General features: G+C 36.2%; 1 protein-coding gene across 4 annotated transcripts in view; it reads left to right on the plus strand.

The window, feature by feature from the left end:
• TRAPPC9 (trafficking protein particle complex subunit 9) overlaps positions 1–21,733 on the plus strand; it is a 519,558-nt gene that overhangs the window by 169,269 nt on the left and 328,556 nt on the right. For all 4 annotated transcript variants that reach the window (XM_030011866.2, XM_030011869.2, XM_030011867.2 and 1 more), the window contains one exon: positions 14,644–14,786. In XM_030011866.2, the coding sequence (XP_029867726.1) occupies positions 14,644–14,786 (143 nt within the window). The remainder of the gene's footprint in view (positions 1–14,643; positions 14,787–21,733) is intronic.

Genomic DNA, 21,733 nt, shown 5'->3' on the forward strand with positions numbered 1-21,733 from the left:
ATTATATTAATTTGCATTTATACAGTTTTTATATTGTGCATACGTTACCTTGCCTTTTGGTGAAATGATTACTAAAGCGTCTACAAAAACCCCCAGGATTTTATGAAGATTTGCGAAAATGAGTTTACAAGGTATTCTTCATTTTACAGAAGTCACTATGTTTACAGTAATGACATTTTTAATACTGTTAAAATTTGAAAACATACTTTTCTTGATTTCAAGACAAAATAGGAGCATTGTGATGATATTTAGCAGTAAGCCATTAAACATGTATTCTCACTGTCATAATTCTGTAAGAATAGGTAGCAAGAGGATGTCAGTGCATTGTCTAACCGAGAACGTGACAGGATTGTTGAGTTGCAACTTTCAATACATATACACGAATAGACTTTTATGGAGAAGAAACTTTGAGATTGTTGCATGTTCTCAGATCATGTCTTATTTTTCTTTTCTCCTGGTGAAAAAAAGTTGTCAAAGTTGGGTGTTTTTGTTTGTTTGTTTGTTTGTTTTCCCAAATCAGTCATTCATTCTTAAATAAGGTGAAGACAAAATCCACCCATGAGTCAGTTGTAAGGGAAATAATTATTGTTCAATGTATGTTTATATGAAATAGTTTTTCCATATAAGCTGTTAGGAATTGGCACTCTTCCTAGTTATCTGATTTTGGTTGTTTTTTTCCCATAGAGCTCTTATTTCTGTAGAACTTAATGGATGGTCAAGTGGAATTCACAGAAACAGGATGGTTTTGGCTTAGGATTTAATTGAATATGAGTAACAGTTGGAAAATTAATGATTATTTATCTGTTTTAAATCTCTGAAGTTATGAGTCACTGTTTGGGAGTTTCCTGCTGCATATTTATGAAGTTCTCTGAGTGAGCTGACTCAGTGTGTTTTTTAAATAAGCATTTGTAATCCTTTTAAATGTGTGCTAACCACTTAGATTGGAAATCAAGTTAGCATCCCTAATAAAATCAAAACAGTTATTTAAAGATCAGGCACCAGTACCTTATATCTATCTATACTATTTCATAGAATCATAGAATATCTCAAGTTGGAAGGGACCGATAAGGATCGAGTTCAACTCCCTGCTCCTTGCAGGACTACCAAATACTAAACCATATGACTAAGAGCGTCATCCAGATGCTTCTTGAATATGTATATATTTTTATTTGTATATAAAATGTGTATATATGTATTTTGCAAAAATCTTTTAAATTTAAGAATTTGTTTTAGTCAGTTCACCACTGGGGATCCCTAGAGAGTAATGTGAGAAAGAATTTTTTGCTGAAATTTTATTTGTGTAAGCAGTTGTTGGAAGATGGTGGGATATGTTTAATGTTCTTGAGTGCCTCAGAGAAAAAAGGAGGGAATCAGAGACAGACTATTTCCTGTTCACACAGAGAGAAGATCTTCTGTTCCTTCTGTTAGAAAGTGGAGAGTTCTCCTGATTTATTAGCATCAGATGGTTTTAGATGGTTTTACGACTTAGATTCTGGAATTAGATTTGTCATGTTTCCTTCAGGAAAAGATCTCTGAATCTGCTGATTAATTCTCTTGTTAATGGTGAGTTACTGGACCTAATGATAATGACCTCCAGTTGACTTTTGAGAATGTATTTTGTTGGAGGGGGAAAAAACAAAAGTAACAACATACATCTAGGCTTTCTTTTAATGTTATTTTTTATGAGATATTCTGTTACTTTTAAAGCATAATTGATCTATGTGAAGAATACAGATGTGTAAGTAGTGGCAGCTTGAAAACAATGATGGTCCAAGTATTGTCTGAATTGCGAGATCACGCTCAGAAATCAATGATAAATGCATACTGCAGACTAGTCTGACATACGCTGTTCAAATTGTCAGTGACTAGCCCTTTATAAATCTATATTTCTGAGAAAACATTTTGTGATGCCCTTCATCTCCTTTAAGACCTTTACCTTTGTAAAATTGGTCTGTTTTCATTGTAGCATCACAGAATTTAAAGTGTATTCTCAGCCTTCAGCAATCTTTGGTGCAGGTGGGACTTGGAGTGGGCAATGGTGCTGGAGCTTACTGGCATGGACCATGTTTACCTGGCTGAATTACGGCAAAATGGGATCAGTGAAGAGAGGAAATTAATTTTAGTGTCATCTCTACTTCTGATTCATATCTGCAATTATCATCTTGTGTTTACTGAAGAGCTAAGTCCAAATTCTCGATATTGAGGAAAAACATTTGAGGAAGTCACATACACTGAGTTTATTAAGAGAACTGTATGTTTTAATAACGTGAGTGAATGCTTGGTTGCTTGGCATATTAGCTTTCGGATAGCATGCCCAGTAAAAGAAAGAAGGTACATTAGAATGGAAAGTGTCGCCACAACTCTAGGACCTGATTTCTAGCAAAACTATAGAACAAATTTAATTTCTGAAGCATTAATCCCTGAAAACCAATTTCACTCTTTTTTTATTCTGTTACTTTTTATCATCATATTAAGGAGTAAGAATGTGCAATATTCATTCCATATAAAACTCATTAAATCAGTGATAAATTTAGCTCAATAAGTTTACTGATTTTGAAAATGATTGTGCTACTAAAGCCTCTATTTCCAACCCAAGTAGCAGCTGAAAAATCTGAAGTACTCAGTCTTCCATATTTATATGTTAATGGATATGCTGAATAAACAGATCTATTGATTAAGTTGTTCAAGCATTCCTGTTTTAAAACCTCTTTCTTCTCTTGCTCCTACTTTTGAAAAATCACTTAATTGGGCTTATCCCTCATAATCACAGGAATTCCTGAAAAAAAAAGAGAATTGTTTAACACAAGAATACCAAAGAGCTCTCATGTAAAACTCTGATCACTCAGTTTCATGGATCTTTTTTGTGTTGGAGTCGATTTTTTTCTGATTTGCTGGGTGCATTATTTCTTTTTAAGGTACTTGAGCTATTGCAGAGGAGGATTTGTTTTATCTTTTGAGGTTGTGGGTATAATTTTTGTTTAGAGTACAATACAGCCATATTATGAATAAAAAGTATAAGAACAGTGAATCGAGTTGGGTTCTTCAGGAGGCTGTTTTGAACAGTGAATGGATTTGAGATCTTCAGGAAACCATTTGTACTTTTTGTGTGGCCTTTGTATGGGATAGATTTGTATGTTGTAAAATACAAACTCTAAATTTTGCTTACTTGGGTTATGGTGATGGTCTTGGACCTGTGTCAGACCATACACCCATAGGGGAATGCGTGTGACTGTTCCTTCTTTGTCTGGGATATGATCTTCATATTCTCTGATGTTTAAAAAGTTTGTGAACTTTGAGAAGTTAAGGTTTTTATTGCCATTGGGGAAGCAGAGTAACTAATACAATTACTTTATTCTTATTATTGGTAAAGATGGTAAAAACAGAAATGTAACAGCAGAGTTAATAATAATAAGGTATGTATGTTGGGATACTGTTGAAATGTTTTTTTATGAAGGGCAGTCATGGTAAGCAAATCTGTCAGAATTCTTTGAAGCATATGCTGAGCTCGTGAACAAAGGGGAAATCATTGATATTGCTTACTTGATTCCTAAAACACTTCCAAAAAGACTCTCACAAAAGACTTTTTGAGAGAAACAAATATTCTGTGAGATAAAAGTGGAGGTTCCATCATTAGTCAAGAGCTGGGTAAAGGCAGGATAAATGGTCCATTTACTCACTGAAAGGTAGTCTCCAGAATAATTGGTAGGGATCTGTATTGTGCCCGTGCCATTCAGCATGCTCATAAAGGATCTGGATATTAGGGTGATTAGGATTGCATCAAAGGTTATCAAGGGTAGCGTATATGAAAACCAAGTTTTAAGGTTTATCTTGTGATAGAGGTGGGTTGTTAAAATTTGAGATGAAGGTCAGCATTGATCCAAATGTGCATTGTAAAGTAATGCACATGAAGAAAACGCAACCTTAAGTCCATATACATGGTGATGGACTCTGAATTAACCGTTGCCATTAAGGATAGAGATCTTAGAAGTATGAGACATTCTACGAAGGTGTTAGTTTAATTTGTAGTAGCAATGCAAAAGGCAAACAGAATATTAGAAATAACAGAAAGTAAAGGAATAGAGGGCAAAACAGGAAGTTTCTTCTGTGTTTACCCCACTTCGTGTGCAGTCTTATCCCATTTTCTCACAAAGGACATGGTAGAAGGGTACAGCAGAGGGATGGGCCAGCATTGAGGAAGTGTGAAACAGTGTAGAAGTGTTTGGCAAGAAAAAATAAAACTGAGTAACTTCATTGTGTTACCTGGAGATTTCAGGTTGTTGCATATGAGCCTATTCAGGCGTGGTGGTGTTGCTTTGATTACCTTCCTGGGTGGGAGGGTTGGAGAAGAAAACTTGCACTCACACTTGCAAACTTTGACAGCGTCATACAGCTTTCTAAAATTCTCATTTGCTTCACTCAAAATATATACTGAAAGATAATACTTGATTGCTGAGTCTGCAGTAGCAAGATGTGGTGGATAGCAATTAAAAAAAGCAGTGTGCTTGCTCTCTCGAAAGTGTGAGATGACCTGCTTGTGGATGAGTAGCAACATTGATCAGATGTGTCATTCTTAACTGGGGAGCACTTGTTTTTGGTTTTTTCCTGATGTTCTTTCTGGGGTTGTAACTATTGTGATACGATGTTGGTTTTTCATTTATAGTTTCATAACATGTAGGGTGTTTATACTGGACACATGTTCTTTGCACCATTACGCCCAAGAGTTGGTTTTATCCATCTGTCATGGGTGTGTTCTTTTAGTGAGAAGATATCTGCCAGCATCTTGTGCCTTTGCTCTTGGGGACCCTGATACAAGGTGTAATGAGCAGGTTTCAGTAAGGAAACACAGTGATGCTTCTTTACAGCAACCAACATGTTACACAGCCATTGCTGGGTGAACCAGTCTGAGTTGTTGGTCTCCACACACAGAAATTTCCCCTTTGAAGGGCGTGCGTGTGTGTGATTTGTTCATCAACATCTATCCCTGCATTTACTCTCCTTTTGTACCTTCCTACTTCAGGATCAGGGCGGGATTTCAGAATCAGACAAGTTATTGAGGAATGTGTGTAATGAGTTGCCCCTCCATTCCTTCGAGTCCTCCAAGAACAGAAAGCAGGGCTGCCTAATTTCTTAGCGCACGTTTTTCTAGGAGGTTCTGCAGTTTAGGCAGGTTCTGTCAGTAGACAGAAAACTCTTGATGGGAATGGTCCACATAAAAGTTACTTGTATTTAAATTATTTTTAATCTCTCATCTGTATCTCAGCCAACAATGAGATTCTGTGATAGCTGTGGTCAGCAGTGCTTGTATCTAAGTTGACAGAGGTATAACCTCTGAGGCAGTTAAGAACATGCATCAGCCACTTGGGCATTCGGCTGCAATAGTACTGCCCTGGAGGCCTAGATGCCATTTGCCTTTAATTAAAGAAAGCAGAATTCTGTGATTATTATTACAAGAAGGATTATGTATTATATTTCCTGAATATTTCCAGAGAGGAATTGAACTCTAGGAGGGAATACTGTCCAGAGGAATAATGCCTTATACTCCTCTTTTTCCTATCTTTTGGAAGTAACAACTTGTGTTCTAGCTAAAAAATGCACACAAAATAACTTCTGAATGTGTGACTGCAATAGCCAATTAGAAAGTGCACAGTTTAATGCGAGATGAATGCTCTTCAGTAAAAGATTGCTGTATATTGTATTTTATCTGTCAATCTGTATATGTTTGTTAGAATGACCTTTGATTCACCCTGTTCATTAATGCAGAATGACTATAGCATGCCTGCCTTTAAACTTAATATTATTCTGCTCACATCTCCATTCTCATTATAAACATGGCTATTTTTAGCTAGCACAGATTCAGAATATGCCTTGTAAGCTTAAGGGGGATTTATGGAGCTCCTGTGTGTATTCACTAGAGATTCCTTGTTGAAGCTTACTGATTTAGGATTGGGGAGGGGTAAAATGTACTATTTAATTCCCGGCATATGCCTGCAGGAGCTATATTTAGCTACAGCTACTTGTCACTGCCATTGTGCTATTTTTACAAAGGGATGCAGCAGTTTCGTTGTTCAGGAGCTTAACTAGACATAAATGTAGATGGATGAGCTACATAAACATTGGTGTACTGCAAAAATTGCTACTGAAAGTCAGTGTGTATGCTGTAGGTGTACTTGAGTAAAACTGCACTAGAGCATGAACACAACAGGCACTTTGTTCAATAGACTGGTTGTGTAAATTCACCTGATTAACACGTGCTAAAAATTATATTTAATTTTGCTTTAGACTGATAAAGTAGTTTAACAGGAATAACAACGTGGGCTTTGTATTTGTACATAAAAAGGTCTGACTCAATGCAGTGGCACAATTTATTTCATTGCTTAATCAGTTATTAAGAATTTTATCATAGCTTTTGTAGTTGCCATGTATATTTTTAATGGAATACAGAAGAGAAAAATTAGAATGGAGAATGCTTGCTGCAGTTTGGTTCTAGAGGACGATTACATATGCACCACAAGATGATTACATATGCATATCCTTTTTATAATGCATGTATCAGGGCTCTTGCTATCATTTACTGTACTATTTGGTGCTTTAATGAACAATATCTACTGGGAGAGTCTCCTTTTCCTGTTTGGGGAAAATTAGGAATTCTACCTTGATCAATTAAGTATTCCAGTAGATTTAGATTTCCTTCATGATTTGCATTCAAAGACATGTATAGGTACTTACTGTCCTTTCTTCGCTGCTTAATTTCTTCTCAAAAACACAGGATTTATTTTTTAGCAAAAAAGAAAAAAGAGAGTTGTTGTGTCATTTATAAAAATACAGAAAACCTGAAGTATATTTTGTGTATCAGAAAATCAGACAGGCTAGCCATAAGTGAAAAGACTAATATTCTCCAGTGAGAGAGCAATGAATAGATCTCTTTCTGCAAAATTGTATGGTATCAGTGCACACTCATTCCATTGATTATTTTCATGTAAAAATTCAATTTATTATATAATCTACTTTTTATGAACCATGATACGGTGTTTTCTACAGGTAGAAAATTTCATATATGGTTGTTCATGTATTCCACTTCTGATCTTCATTTCTTATTGTGGACTTTGTTGGGCAGCCTAAGATTTGTGCCAGATACTAAAGACATCAGGGAGGACTTATTTATTTTCAGTTTTGGAATAATGGTCAGCTTGAAATAAACCTTGTGAGGTAAAGGCTTGGTGCTCTCCTTATCACAAATGATATTCTCCACTTCTCCTCCCAAATGTCCTTTCAATACCAGTATTTCAAGTAAAGGAAGGTCTAAGTGTTTGAGGGAATGGTGTGGTTCTTGCATGGAAGAAGCTTTGAAGATATCAATATCCAAGTCCCTGTGGTCTGAGTTTTGCAGTAAGAGACCGGTCCAAAGAGTCAATGGTAAGAAGCGCGTGTATCTCAGAAACCATGAAGTATGTCGTGAGAGCGTTCAGATTTCAGTAATGCTGCTCTTTGCTTAGCTCTCCTCAATGGGGAGTAACAAAAACACAACACTACTGACATTTAGTTGGAGTTTTTTTTCTATTAGACTGGAGATTTTTGTCTTCCCAAGGAGAATTATAGAATCTCTAGCTAGTCAGCAGTTTCTCTGCTTTTCCTCTTTAGTGGTGTGTGGGGGTATGTTTTTTTCTTTTATCCTCCTGAGAACAAGTGGGCAGGAGGATATTCAGCTTATGTACATAAGGGCACCTGTTGCTTCTCCCAACACTGCTGTTAAACCTTGTTTTTTTAATACAGACTTTATCCTTTAAGCCTGATTTTTATACAGACTTTATCCTTTGTCAGGTTGCCCTGTGGGGTCATGGACTGTAGACTCAATGATGGGAGAAAGAAGCAAAAATCACAATTATTTGTCTTTTGTTAGACTGTTGTAAATTGAAACTCAAGAAAGTGCTAACTAAATTAATTTTGATAGTCAAATGAATACATAGGCAGAGATATGTGCATTTCTCAATGCCAGGACTGAATTTTTTCATGAGATCAACTCTAAACATAGACACAGTGTTTGCATTCACAACTTGGTCCAAGGACTGGAAGCTTGACCTATCTGAGTCCCATCTTCCTTTCAGCTATGTAGGCATCTCCATTTCCCTCCCAATGCTCACATTCTGGTCTTCCCTGAAAAAAGATTTAGCTGTGTTCAATGTACTGCATTTCTGTATGAACCATGTTGCTGGAGCAGCATATCCCACGCGCTTGGATTTGAAAGCTTGCAGTCTCCAGGAGTGGAGCTTTCTGGGTTTGGTCCAGTAATGCTTCGGCCAGGTAATTTTGATAGTAAAGATAGGAAATTGAAGTATGGAGCCACATACAGAAAGAAGGATAAAAAATTTAGTCTGACTAGGGCAAAAAATCCCTACTCCACTCTGTGGTAACTGTGTGCTGTGCAGATGGGGGTGAACCATTCAGCTTCTCAGCGTGAATGAAGGTGAGCGAATAGGACTGGCCTGAGGCAGCAAGGAGCAGAAGAGAGCTTGAAGGCACCGTTTGGAACCGTGGTCTGCAGCCTGAAGCATCACGGAGGCCCTGCGGGGCTGTGCGAATACAACGGCCCTGAGGAGAACTCAGCCTCGTGTCCCAGAAGCAGCGAGGAATGGGGGAGCAGGTGGAGATGCCACCAGCTCTGCATCTCTGCACCCACGGAGCTGAGGCAGTGGGACGCCGTCTGTGTCGGCAGCGCTGGCACTCTGAGCACGCTGTCAGCTGGCCATCTCTTTGCTGTTGTTGCTAGCATATTTATTGTCAGGGTTACCTGGTGCTGTTGAAGAGTGTGGTTAATTTGAGAAACTTTCTCTTTGTTACTGCCAGATAATTTAATTAGTTGCAGTTAGGCAGCTGAAATTCCTGATCCGTGTGTTATTTACACAATCCTCAAAGCTCTTAAAAGAATTTAAGCATGGCACCCAATAGGAGAAATTGAGAAATTAATCTTGTAGAGAGAGATTCTCTGGTGCCTTTTGTAAGGTGGAACTGATGAACTAGTACATTTTTATTTCTCTTCATTACTGATGAATATCACTGATTGCCCATCAGAGTTGAATATGGGAGTGGAATGGTCAGAGAAGGAGAGGAAAGAAGGAGGGAGGCAGACAATTTAACAAAATGGGGGTTTATAGTCTGTTTAAGGAAAAAAACCAACCCACTCAAACAAACAAGAAAACAAAAGGCATTCCAATGAGAAAAAGGGCTAAAAGTCAGAAAGAATGGTTAAACACTCATTAATGCATAGAGCATGTCTTGCTAATGCTAATTTGCATGAGAAGCAGCTCAGGAGCATGATGGGATTTGGGAAGGAAACATATTTACTCTTGGGCAAGTAAAATTTTTTTTTTTTTAAGCAAGGTGTATTGGAAGATTAGACACGTAGAATAAGTTATTTTTCAAATTTCAAGCCCTAATCCCATGAGAAATTATATTTATTAGTAATAATTGTTTTCTATAAGAAGTTCAGAAACTAAAATGGAAAGATTATAGTCTGAATTTATATATTTTTAGTCTGGTCTTCATGCTGCTTTTTTTTTTTTTTTTTTTTTAAATGTTACATCTTAATGGGGAGCCTGCAATGGTACGTTCTGGTATTTCTTCACAAGTTATTGCAGTTAGTATCTGCAGAGTCTCAGGAGCAAGCTGCCTATATCTAAGTACTGGCATTTCATCTTGTATAAAATGTTGAGATCTACTTAGTGTCATTTTTACTATATTAAGGAGATTTAGAAAAGACCTGAAAATGCAGCATATGTGAGTCTTTCTTACAAAGTACAATTTGTTAATTTAATTATGGAAAACAATGATAATGGATATTTCAAAAATTAATGTTCCAGTTTGAAAAAAATTTGATGACAAAATCTTGCTTTGCTATCTGAAACACAAAATGCAGTATTTATGGTGATGCAATACTGTAAGAAGAAATACTATAAAACAGAATCTTCTGGTTCTTCCAGTAGCAAGATACACACAGGGATAAAATCAGAGTTATTGCTAGTGTAATTGCTTAGGAGTAAAAAAACAAAGAATAAAGAAACAAATCTACTAAGCAAGATAGGTGATGTAAGAATTAAACCCAGGAGCTCCTGACTTGAACAGTTTCCACTTTGTAAATTTTACAAAACCAAAAATTTAGATGCATAAAAGTGTTTTTCAGCAGTGAGGAGGAAAATATATGAACATTTTATTGATTGTTTACTTATTAACAATATTTCACTATAAATTTGAGTTTCCTAACTACTAATTCACCTACTGTGTATATTGTTCTTATTGTTCGTAGTTTCTTTGTTGATTATACCTAATGTTGCTGTTCAGTAATTATTCCCTTTTTTAAAAGAAAATGACTCTTAATGTTTTTCATATTTTGAAGGATTTTTTTCTTAAAAAAAAAGTCTAATTAGGAGAGTTGCTAATATTAAATTAAGCTAATATTTTGTGTTCTTCTATGGATTGTTTATTTTCCTTTACATACAGCATATAATGATTATGTCTCTGCAGGTGGATTCTTATATCCCTGAGTTACAGTTTCCTTAACATACTCTTGGTCTAAGCCCATTTTTTGAGCCAAAATAGTGCTCTTTGCTACATATAACTTTGAACACTTTTTTAGGGTAAAGCTTCTTGACTCTGGTAGTCAGTCAACCCTCTTACTAGAGAACAAGCATACAGAAAGGATTGAGCACCATATTTAACATCCAAGCACAAGAAATCCCCTTAATCACTGCTCTTTCCCCCTTCACTTATATGTTTCTTGTGTCATTAGCTGTTTTGGGGAGACCTGTTCTCAATCAATAATGTTCTAGGTTCTGCATAAGTAGCAATATTTTGTAGAATTATATGGAAATTCTCTTTAGAGTTTACTCTGTACTTCTGGCTAGGAAGTACTATAGTAGTAGTTCGGTAGAAATAATTGATCTGAGTTGTAGATTATAATTGTTTGAATTGGCAATTAAACATCAGTATATGAAAGGTGTTACTGTTCAGACAGAGTCACTATTGAGGGATTGGCAGAGGAGTACTAACTATAGTCACTTAGGAAACTTTAATGCCAAATGTTTTGCCTTTCATTAGTGTCATAGTGTTATTCAAATAGCAGTCCTTTTCTAATTTTGCTTTTAATTCTGAATATGGGAAGCATTTCCATGAGCAGACTGGAGAGAATGATTTTAAAAAAAACAGACAACTGGTACCTGCTCTATGCAGAAAATATGTTTGAGGAAAAAATGCATGAGAGAAACCAAAATGGTAATTTTTTGATAGTTCATCTGTAAAATATTTCTTGTCAATATAGTAGGTGGTATTAATGTCTGGTACCATTGCTTAAGAGTCTTGTCATCTGGAACTTACATGCAGAAACACTTTTGTTTCCTTTTCTTCATCAATAGAAGGAAGTACTAGTGAAGTAGTAAAAAATTTATCAAGTCATCATATAGGTTAAACAATTTACCCATATTTTTACCATTGAGTTTCCAGAATGCAACTCAGCTTAAAAACAAGAATCCCTGCGCCCCCCCCCACCCAGTCCATAGATGTTCTGAATTCCAGATGTGTTCAGTTAACAATAGGCTTCTTTTCCTGGCTGCCTGCCCTGAGAGGTCAGTGTACTCCGTCCTTCCTTCCTTTTCTTTTTTATGGATCATCCGCAGGCAAAATTATGTTCATAGTGACACCCTGCCGTTTCCTTTTGGTCTGCAGTGAAGCAGTTTGGAGAAATCTAATACAGTCTGTTGGTATTTATAAAAATGAATAGATTCTGCAGCTCAGTCAGTTATTTGTGTAGGTTTGACAAGGCCACTGGAGTAAGTATACAACATTATTTAAATCAGGGGCTGTACCATTTGGACCGTTCTTCTTTGCAGGTGGTGTGGGAGAGAATGGTAAATTGTTTTAAATTGGAGGTTTCTAAGTTTATGAAAGTGTAGGATTTTTTTTTTCTATCCTAGAGACAGAAAATCAATCTTTCATATTGTATGTGGAGTCCTTTCCAAGGTACATGTGCAGAGAGGGGTTTAAAGAGGATTAAATTTGGGTTTTTTTTACATTCTGTTCATATTACATGAATCCTAAGCAATAAAACTTTCTCTGATCACCTGAAGGCTCCTGAAGAAATCACTTCCTTCAGTTATGTTCCTCCCTACACATACATCTACAGTCCTGATGTAAAGTCTGCCTGCTGTTTTATCTTTGTGTGTAAGTGTATGTTCCTAGAAACCCTGCAAATTATCATGGCCAGAGAAAGACTATAGGTTTGGGTGTTCTGTGGTTCTCAGAGATATTAAAAATCTCTGTGTCCTCAGTATTAAATGTCCCCAGTTAGATCTTACATTTTGGGTGAGAAGAGGTGTTCTCCTGTTGTCTACATTAATAGAAGACCATTAGTTTTTTTTTTTTCCCTGTTCTCTAGCATGGGGTGTGGGGGACATGCAGCATCATCAGCAAGTTTTCTTCGACAAATTCCTCACTACACCAGGGACCAGGATTATGATGATGCCCTTAAACTGTCCTGCTCATCAATGTCACATAATGGTTGTATTTTTTAGCCTTTTTTCTGGAGGTTTTTCATTTGGTATAGGATGTTACAAAGTGTTTTGCATCTGGAATGATAATGCTCTGTGACCTTTCAAACTAACATTTATTACGTGTTTACCTGTAATTATATGGTACTGGGCTTAATAAATCAGCTTTGTGCCATGGTCCTGTGTAGAATGAACTATGGATCCATACCACAGGAGCTTTCCCAAGCAGGATACTGTCAGTATTACAGCAATAATACAGAACATATATAGCTAGGGTTTTCACAGATTTCCTAATTGAAATTGAAGTCCATTCTCACATTATGATGTAAGTAGTGTCAGATCCCTGTACTTACGGAGTCTGGCTCTGATTTTTATTAAATGGTCCAACTGGTTAATTAGAATGAAGTATGTTTTGAATGGGTTTGCGCTTTTTTATTTTTGTATTTAATATTGATTAGCTCTCCTGACATAACATAAACTTGAGTTCGTTAACTACAAATTAGGAATTGACATAAGCAGAGTAGACGGGTATGTCCAGCGTACCCAGCGAAGGTTTTAATCTGTATTACGAGGTGACTCTTATGAATTTTAATGAAACTAAATTAGGAATTGGAGTTAGCCCCCTTTACTTAAAAGCAAGCTGGAAATAAGCAAAACATGTAAGCATGTACATGCAGGAAAACATTGAACTCTTGATTTTGGGGTTCTTTAAATCACTGGATTGTGGTTATCTTAAGAAATTGATTGTATCTGTGTTTCTGTTCCTTCAGCCAGACTTAGAAACAGAATGGCATCAAACATAAATGTTTTTTTGTAAGTTAGAAAATCCTTAGATTGTTCCTTAGAGCTAGAAATTAGGAGGTTTCATAAATTGTTTTGTAAGTCTTCAATTGAGAGGGAGAGTACTTTTCACTGTGAGGATTGATGACATCTGATAAGTATAATTGGTTTCCTGGATAAGTTGTTGACTTGAGATTTGGGTTTTTTTTGGTTTTGGAGGGGGGTGTTTGTTTTTTTTTAATAGAGAATGAGCTAAAAGCCAATCAAAGAGGAGATAGGCGCTGTTTCTAAATCTTTTTAAGAAACAGCTGTCCTTCTAGACATAACATGGTAATGTCCCTGTCAGGGTAGAGGTCTGTCACTACCTCTGTCCTTGCTCTGAGATGTGGCAATAGCAGCTGGTTGGGGACCAGAATAAGAGCTGAGAAAAAAAACCATCCAGTGACACGTCCCAAATTCTCGCCTTGCTTCCAGCAAACTGTATTTCAGGAGTGTAATGAAAGAAGAGGTGGTATGTAGTGTCTTTGAATGAATCAAAGGTTTGTTCTGAGCTTGAACACTGATGATATGATAGCACGGGGACTGGGATGCTTGGAAGCTTCCCACATGCTGTTCATTAAGGAAAAAGACATGAAGCCCAAAATTTCATCACAGAAGTAAAGGCTTACTACTACTGGGAGTATTGAGTGTGTAAGACTAATGCTAGGAAATCACCCTCATTTTTAATATTTGCTAGCCAATCATGTTCTATAAAATGAACATCAAAGAAATACAAGGTTCATGCACTAGATCTAGTTAACAGTGTTGTTTTAAGCTGTTAGTTAATAGAGATAAGCATATGCTTACCCTGACTTGTTGAGATACCAGATGCTTTTAGTTTTGTATAATCTTTATCTGTTCACACTCAAAAACTTTAAAGGTTTTCCATTTGATTGTGAAGGTAATGAAGCGGTGAATATTTTTTCAAGACTATGAAAGAGCATATAATTTAATAAACACTAAACTTTTCTAAGCAAAAATAAGCTCTTTATTTTTTCTGTGTTAAGTGTGGTATGGAGAGGAATTATGTAGAGAAGTCCAGCTGACTTTGTTCTGTACTCTCTAGTTTTTGATAGGATTAGGAAAAGAACCCAACTGTTTACCTAAGATGCAGTTATTTGTTAGATTGCCTTTTTTTCTTGAGATAATAGAATGGATGTGTTAGGAAAGCAAACTCTTGAGGGCATAGAAATTTTGTTGGTAAATCACTTCTGTGGTCTATTTTAATTGAACTTGTGAAATGCACAGTAATGAAACATAGCTAATAAGTAATTTACTTTTATTTCTCTAGACACTGGAAGCCATTTTGAATTTTAAGTACTCTGGTGGACCAGGACATGTTGAAGGATATTACCGGAACCTTTCACTAGGCCTTCATGTAGAAGTAGAGCCGTCTGTTTTCTTTACACGTGTTAGTACCCTTCCAGCAACAAGGTAAGCGTTGTTTCGACTCTTGTATATTTGACTCATTGTCTCTATTATGTTGGCTATAACTTAAAGACCATGCTGGAAACTTTCGATATGATCAGCAACATGTAGGTAAACAATTATATGAACAAATTTTCAAAATTCCTCATTTAGGAGTTTAACCTCCTTTAACTGCAGACTAGGATTAAAGCAATCTATGTGCATTGGACAATTTCTGAGGTTCAAATGTTTTTTCATGATGGTTTATTTTACCAGAGACAGGATATCTCCTGTTTATTTTAAAATTTGATGACTCCTTTCTATATCTCTTGGCTGTTGTGGTGTGTTGTGCACTACGTTGTTTTGTGTTCGTCTAACAGAATCTTACCCAAAATGCATGTGTAAATGATTGTCTTTGGATGTGAGGAATAAACTGTAATCATTCTCTCCTTTGGTGCTTGCTTTCTCTTGTAAGCCACAGAGTAGTTTCACATATTGTAGTGAGTTTTAAAATCATGGCAATACGTGATGGTGGTCAAATGCCATAATCACGAAAATCTGCTTGCCTAAAATTCATCAGCCACTGAGTGCAATCAGTTTTAATAATTTTTTTTTCTAAAATTGTCTTTATTTGATGCTAAATACACAGTTCCTATTCTGCATGTTTTTATTAATTTTGCATTGCTTTACATACTGCTTAAGCAAAGCCCCTTTTGCAAAATTGAATTCTGTAAGTTAATGATTGTATCGATCCTTAATCAACAATTTTTTGTTAATGTAAGTTCACCTATGCTAATAGTGAAATACTCTACAATCTTTAAATATTTGGGATGTATTCGAACTCTGGGAGTTCCAGAGGTGGCCTTTGAATAGCTGTCATTCAAAAGATGAATAAACGAGCTTGGGTTTGTTGGGAAGAAAGAAGACTGAGAATGGACTTTGTTTCAGTGTGTAAATACTTCTGAGGTATAAATATCAAGGAGAAGGAAATACTCTTTTAGATGAAGGATGAAGTTAGTGCAAGAAAAAATTGTTACAAATTGAACATGAATATGCTTTTATTAAAAATCCCCTTGCAATAATCAGCTACCAACTATCAAGTAGCAGGATTATTGAAAAGAAAGCCAGTGTTCATAGTGCAAGCAAGCATTTTGTTTGGTTTAAATTCTGAAATTATTTCATCGCAGTTATGTAATACTACTACTAATAATAGTTGAGAGTGAACTTAATTGATCCAAGAGATTCCTACTGGTCTTAGGACCTTTTCCACGACAGACTTCAGAAATAAAACCCAAAGATAGGCAAGAAGAGAATATATGTCTAGGAGATACTGGGATTGTATTTCACTTTCAAAGAAACGATGAGTCACCAGTATCATACCATTGCAAAAATGTCAAAGGATGGATGGACAGCAACATAGTGTGCAAAACATGAAGTGTTTCTTTTGTTCCTGTGAACAAAAGAAGTAAAGCCTCAAGAGAAGTTTGGGGCTTGAACTTAGAGAAACATGAAGAAAAGTAGGCAAGTTAGAGAAAGTCTAGAGCAAGAAGAGTGATTAAATGTGACTTATGCTTTAAAATAAGCTTAAAGAAACTGTTAGTCTTGCTGAAGCAAAAGACTGACAGGGGACTTGAGTTTTTCATTACATAAATGGCACTGCCAAGACGATAGGTATCTTTTTTTCACAGCAGGTAATACAGTAAATAATTACCTTCGCATATAGCAAGGGAATTTTAGGCTAGGCAAAGATAACGAAACACTGAAATAGATTTTGCAAAAACTGTTTAAAAATGAGACAAGAATTTTTGTAAATGAGTAGATTGCATCCAGCTCTTTTAAAAGAGACCTAAAACTGTATGACTTTATTGGTAAGCAAGTTTGTCAAGCATTTTGCTGCCTGAAAGTGTAGCGTAATAGGCATAATTTTATTCTTTTAGGAACTGCTCTAGTAAAGTAAATCTAATGCTACTTGCAAAGTCAGAACATAGTATCCGGAACAGCTGTTCGCAAAATTCCAGGAACCTTATTAATGGTGTTCAGAGTTTCATCCCTGCAATGGCACATTCCTAGGCCTTTGTAAGGTTTTCAAGGTTTAATAAGTGATCTCTCTTGATCAACCTGGAAGTACCACAGCATATACTTTAAATAGTTTTCAAGAAGATTCATGATACAGGTTAAAATACTTGGTTTGCATTTATTATTTGCATGCATAGTCCTCCTCATTCAGTATCAAAAATGTCCTTTGTACTCTGCCTATGTATACTTTTAAATGGGCAGCACGACTGCTCTTTGGTTCACTGCAATTCCTTTCTTATAGTCACAGAGTAGCTTGGGTGTGAAGCTGCGAACCTTCCGTAAAAGCTTCAAATATAACATGATACTTTTATTTGAAACTCTCTTGTTGGTAAGCTGGCTTTTTGTGCTAGGTTTCCCCAGCTGTGGTGTGTGTAAGACAAGGTTATCCTACTCCTGCCTTGTCAATCTATTCTCAGGAATTTACTCTGTGTGGAAAGTATTTAATCCTGAAATCTTTAAAAATAGATTGAGGTGCTAATTCAAAGGTAGAGTTTCTGCATTGTTCAGCTGTGTACAGTTTCACAAGTCTTATAGCAGCAGGTGCTATATATAGTGGCTCCAATATAACCAAGTGCTTCAGCTCATATTGTATGCATTTGCTTCATTCTTTGCCTGTTCATCATACCGATCAGCATTTAAGTCAGTGGAAAGTTTATTTTAAGTGATTTGCTGATTGAAGGTGTAGTTAAAGATGTGACTGCTTTTAATTAGGGTGCCTAGAAGTTTTGCTGGGTTGGGGGAAAATACTGTAATATTTAAGTTTTTTCAGAAATGTTTTATTGCAAGACTTGTCAAAAGGCTGTTCAAATCTTTTTTTTGTTACATTAGGTATATATTGTCTGTTAAGTCATGAATGCATTTTGGTTTTAAGTGCTTATTATTCCTTGTTGTTTGTTCCATACTATTAGCTTTAGTGATCAGTAACACCATTCCTTTACTCTTGTGCTTCCCTGTGTTGATTCTCCAACAGAAGTCATGTGTAATTTGATATTATGTTTTAGAGTGAAAAATAGCAAAAATCTGTCATCTTCCAATCTGCTAAGGATAACTATTTATCATTAAATGAAACAAAGTTTATTTTTTGACTGTTGATAATCTCTGCCAATATCTGAGACTCAATGACAGTAAATAATGTCAAATTTTGTACTTTTCCTTGCTCTGTTAAATTCTTGAATCTGATTTCCTTTTGATTTACAGCTGAGATTTCATTGCTTAAATTCTATCTGAGGCACTGAGCTATTTTTGTTTAGTCATTATGAGAAACTGTATTTTATAATTTACCTTCTCAGCTGTCAATTCAGAATGAAAGTTATCATTACTTTCATTTTCTGGATTAAATTTTTCCCCTTTCTTTTATGTTTTTGTTGGTTTTATTTCACATTTTACCTCAACAAAATTAAGAAACAATAGCTACTAGCTGCTGGGCTTAAAAAGTCAAAGCAAAGTAAAAAAATTTGAACATTGATTCTTCCCCTAGGCCTTTACTGAAAAAAAACAGCAAAAATGTTAATGAAATCACTTTTTCCCCCCACTTGTAAAATAAAGATTGTGGTTTATGTAAAAGTCTTCCAAACTTAATTGGTGTTTCTTTTATTTAGCTGCTTGAGCAGATATGCGGGGGAAATATCACTGAAACGACTGGGGATTTTATTTTTTTCTTTTTTCCCTAAATATCTAGCCAAAATTATGTCTTCCACTCATGCACAGGTTTCTGCTTTATAGGGAGAAGTTTCATTAACTGCATCTTCAGTATATCTTAAGATGCATTTAATCCTGACGAGAGGTCCTTTTAACCTTTATCTGGGCTAGTCTGTAGAGGCATCCATGGTTAGCTTGATGCAGCCCTTAACATGCTGCAGTGCCCAATCTGTTGCCTAATTCTGATTCAGATATCAGCTCTCCTGTTGGAAGAGGTGATATTCTGTCAGTAAATGTCCATAATCTGCTCCGAGGTTTTTCACTGGGTATATCAACCTATGCTGTCTCAGCTGCCTGCACCCAAAAAGACTGGCAGAACAACCTTGTGCTAGGAAATTGTTTGCCTCTGATCATGTTACCTGTAATCCTTGATTCTCCTTGTTTGTGCTTGCCTGGAGATGACTGTCCAATGGTGCATAATCAAGAACGCAGGTGTTTATAAGCAGCCCAGATATAGGTTATAAGAGATAATGAGTTAATGTTGAAAGTTTTCCCAGTCTGTCCTACAGGTCACTGACCTGCAGATCACTGAAGTCTTAAAGGGCTTCAGGGATCTACTTGCTTGACTGTTTATTTACCACAAAATGCAGATAAATCTATATAATAAAATTGTATTCATTGCCTTCTGTAACCAGACATACCATGTTAATTGATTCCTTATCAGGTCTTAGCCCCAAAACTACTGGTGTGATTTCAGGCCTCAAAACAGTTCAGTTACTAGCAGATTATAGACTGCTGGCAGAAGATCTGATGCTAACGGTTCAGTGTAAGGGAAGCGTTCTGTTTACAGTTTCATGTGATACGCTTCTTTATTTTGACATACTGTTAGCTCCAAGAAAGTCTGCCATTGAAGCCTGTGCTAGCTAGATTGTCTTGAACCATCTCCTTTATACATGTTGACTCTCTCAAAGGCATTATCTGCCAATTTTGGGTGGGCACTGAATGTCCTTCTTTATTGCCTTTATCAAAGAGCAGAGAGCATGAAAAAATGCCAGAAAACATGCTGCTTCACTCCACACATTTGGTAAGAATTCAAGTAAGGTGTGCTCTGCATGCTGTAAGGTGCCTGTTAGTCTCCTTGTGTCCCTTGCCGTTATGCCGTCAATACAAAAGTGTCTTAAAAAAAGAGCCATATACAAAGGTCAGAAAATCTTGGTCTTGCTTATTACAAAGGTGGTTAGACAGTCTGAATTTGTAGATGAAGTCAATCCACAGTGCAGCAGGGATACCGCCTTCACTTTTGGGCCAGGTGTGTAAGAATATTCTTACCTGTAAATTCTACAGACAAATTCAAGATGATGAACAAGGTAAATTTTTTAATTTTTTTGAGGCAGCAGACTTTTCTTCCTATCTTAAAACTACTGTACAGCTGACGAGACATCAGCTGCAGATCCCTTTTGGCAAGTGCAGAGGCTTAGACTCTGTTCTTGTAATTGAGTCAGAGAAAAAAAAGAAAGGAACTGCAGCAGGTCTGACACTGTTAAATTCAAAGTGTCAGTGCATCTAACTGTAGGTTCAAGTTAATTTTCCTTTGTACCATTAATGTATATCATTTAATGAAATGTTTTGGTTTTGTAAAGAAGGCATCAGTTCATAATAAAGCCTGCAGTGTGCTCCCCAGACTAAGATCATTCATTGTTTTGTATTTAAAGTTAGGATCCAGTTTTTCCAACTTGGTTTCACTGAAGTGTTTGGAGACTGAAAAAGAATAATCTTGACTATGTTGAGGGTTCTCAGGAGGTCCTCAGTTTGGTGGGTAAAACTTTGAGTCTTAATGAAATTGGACATAATTTTCAGAATTTCCATTCCAGTTTCCAGGGTTGCCCACATTTTTGCTACAACACGTTGCAACACAGCCTCTTCAGCAGTCAGGTTTGTGTTAGAAATCCCAATCATTATATATTTACAAATCATAGAAGGGAAAGAGTAAACAACATGTTTCTTCACCATGTTCTAACAAACATTTTCATTACATGATAAAAAAGTTCTGTAATGTTTTCTGAAATACTTCTGGGTTTTACATAGCCGAATTTTTAAATTAAGTGTTCACATTTGCTACTTTCAGAATGAGAATCAACTACCTACTGACAGGCAGCTGTTTCTAGTCTTCTGTTTCTCATTATTTCGGTGTTCAAATGTCATAGGACTTTGAAGGGTAGAGAAAAACTCTTTTGGTTGGGTGCTTAAAGAGCATTCTTTTTAGTTTGGAGGAAGGCTAAGATATGACCTGTTGAAAATGAATGGTTGTTTCTACACGGAGAAAATAATTAGTATTAAATTCACTGGTTTTTAAATGAAAAATAGTAATAAAACCCAGTCAAAATGGAAACCAGGCAAATTCAACTACAAGTAAAGGTCTCATTTTGATCAATTAGACTGATAAACCATTAGAAAAATCTGTCAAGCAGTGGATTTAATAACCATTTTTTAATGTTCTCAGGAGTGGATGTCTTTCTAGAATGTATTCTTTATTTATACACACACCATTGAGCTCAATATAGATTCTACTGAGTGGGAACCCATGACACGTGGGAGGTTACATCCAATAGTTAAATCATCTTGCTAACCTTAAACTCTGCTAATGGTATAATGTTGCAGTGGGTTCACAGAAGAGCAGCAAAAAGTAGCTTACAGATTGAGAGGATTGATTTTTGAGATCAAAATGTTAAATATGTATGGTTTGGCACATGAAGACGTGAGAACATAAATCTGCAAATATTTATAGATGTGCTGGGAATATTTAGCATAATTGAAAAGGTTTACAACTGGGAGAAGTCAGATGAGGACAGTTCTTGGAGTATATGAGAAGACCTTTTAACAGTAAGATGGATAATCTGACTTAATCATCTAAAGTTAGTCTCGGAAGCTTAATTTTTAGATAATTTAATAAAAATTAAATTGAATTAAAGAAACCTGTCCTGGTTTCAGCTGGGATAGAGTTAATTGTCTTCCTAGTAGCTGGTATAGTGCTATGGTTTTGACTTAGGTATGAGAAGAATGTTGATAACACACTGATGTTTTCAGCTGTTGCTAAGTAATGATTAGTCTAAAGTCAAGGATTTTTCAGCTTCTCATGGCCAGCCAGCAAGAAGGCTGGAGGGGCACAAGAAGTTGGGAGGGGACACAGCCAGGGCAGCTGACCCAAAGTGGCCAACGGGGCATTCCATACCATGTGACATCACGTCTAGTATCTAAACTGG

The sequence above is a fragment of the Aquila chrysaetos genome, chromosome 4, assembly GCF_900496995.4.
Source record: "Aquila chrysaetos chrysaetos chromosome 4, bAquChr1.4, whole genome shotgun sequence".
Lineage (NCBI taxonomy): Eukaryota > Metazoa > Chordata > Aves > Accipitriformes > Accipitridae > Aquila > Aquila chrysaetos.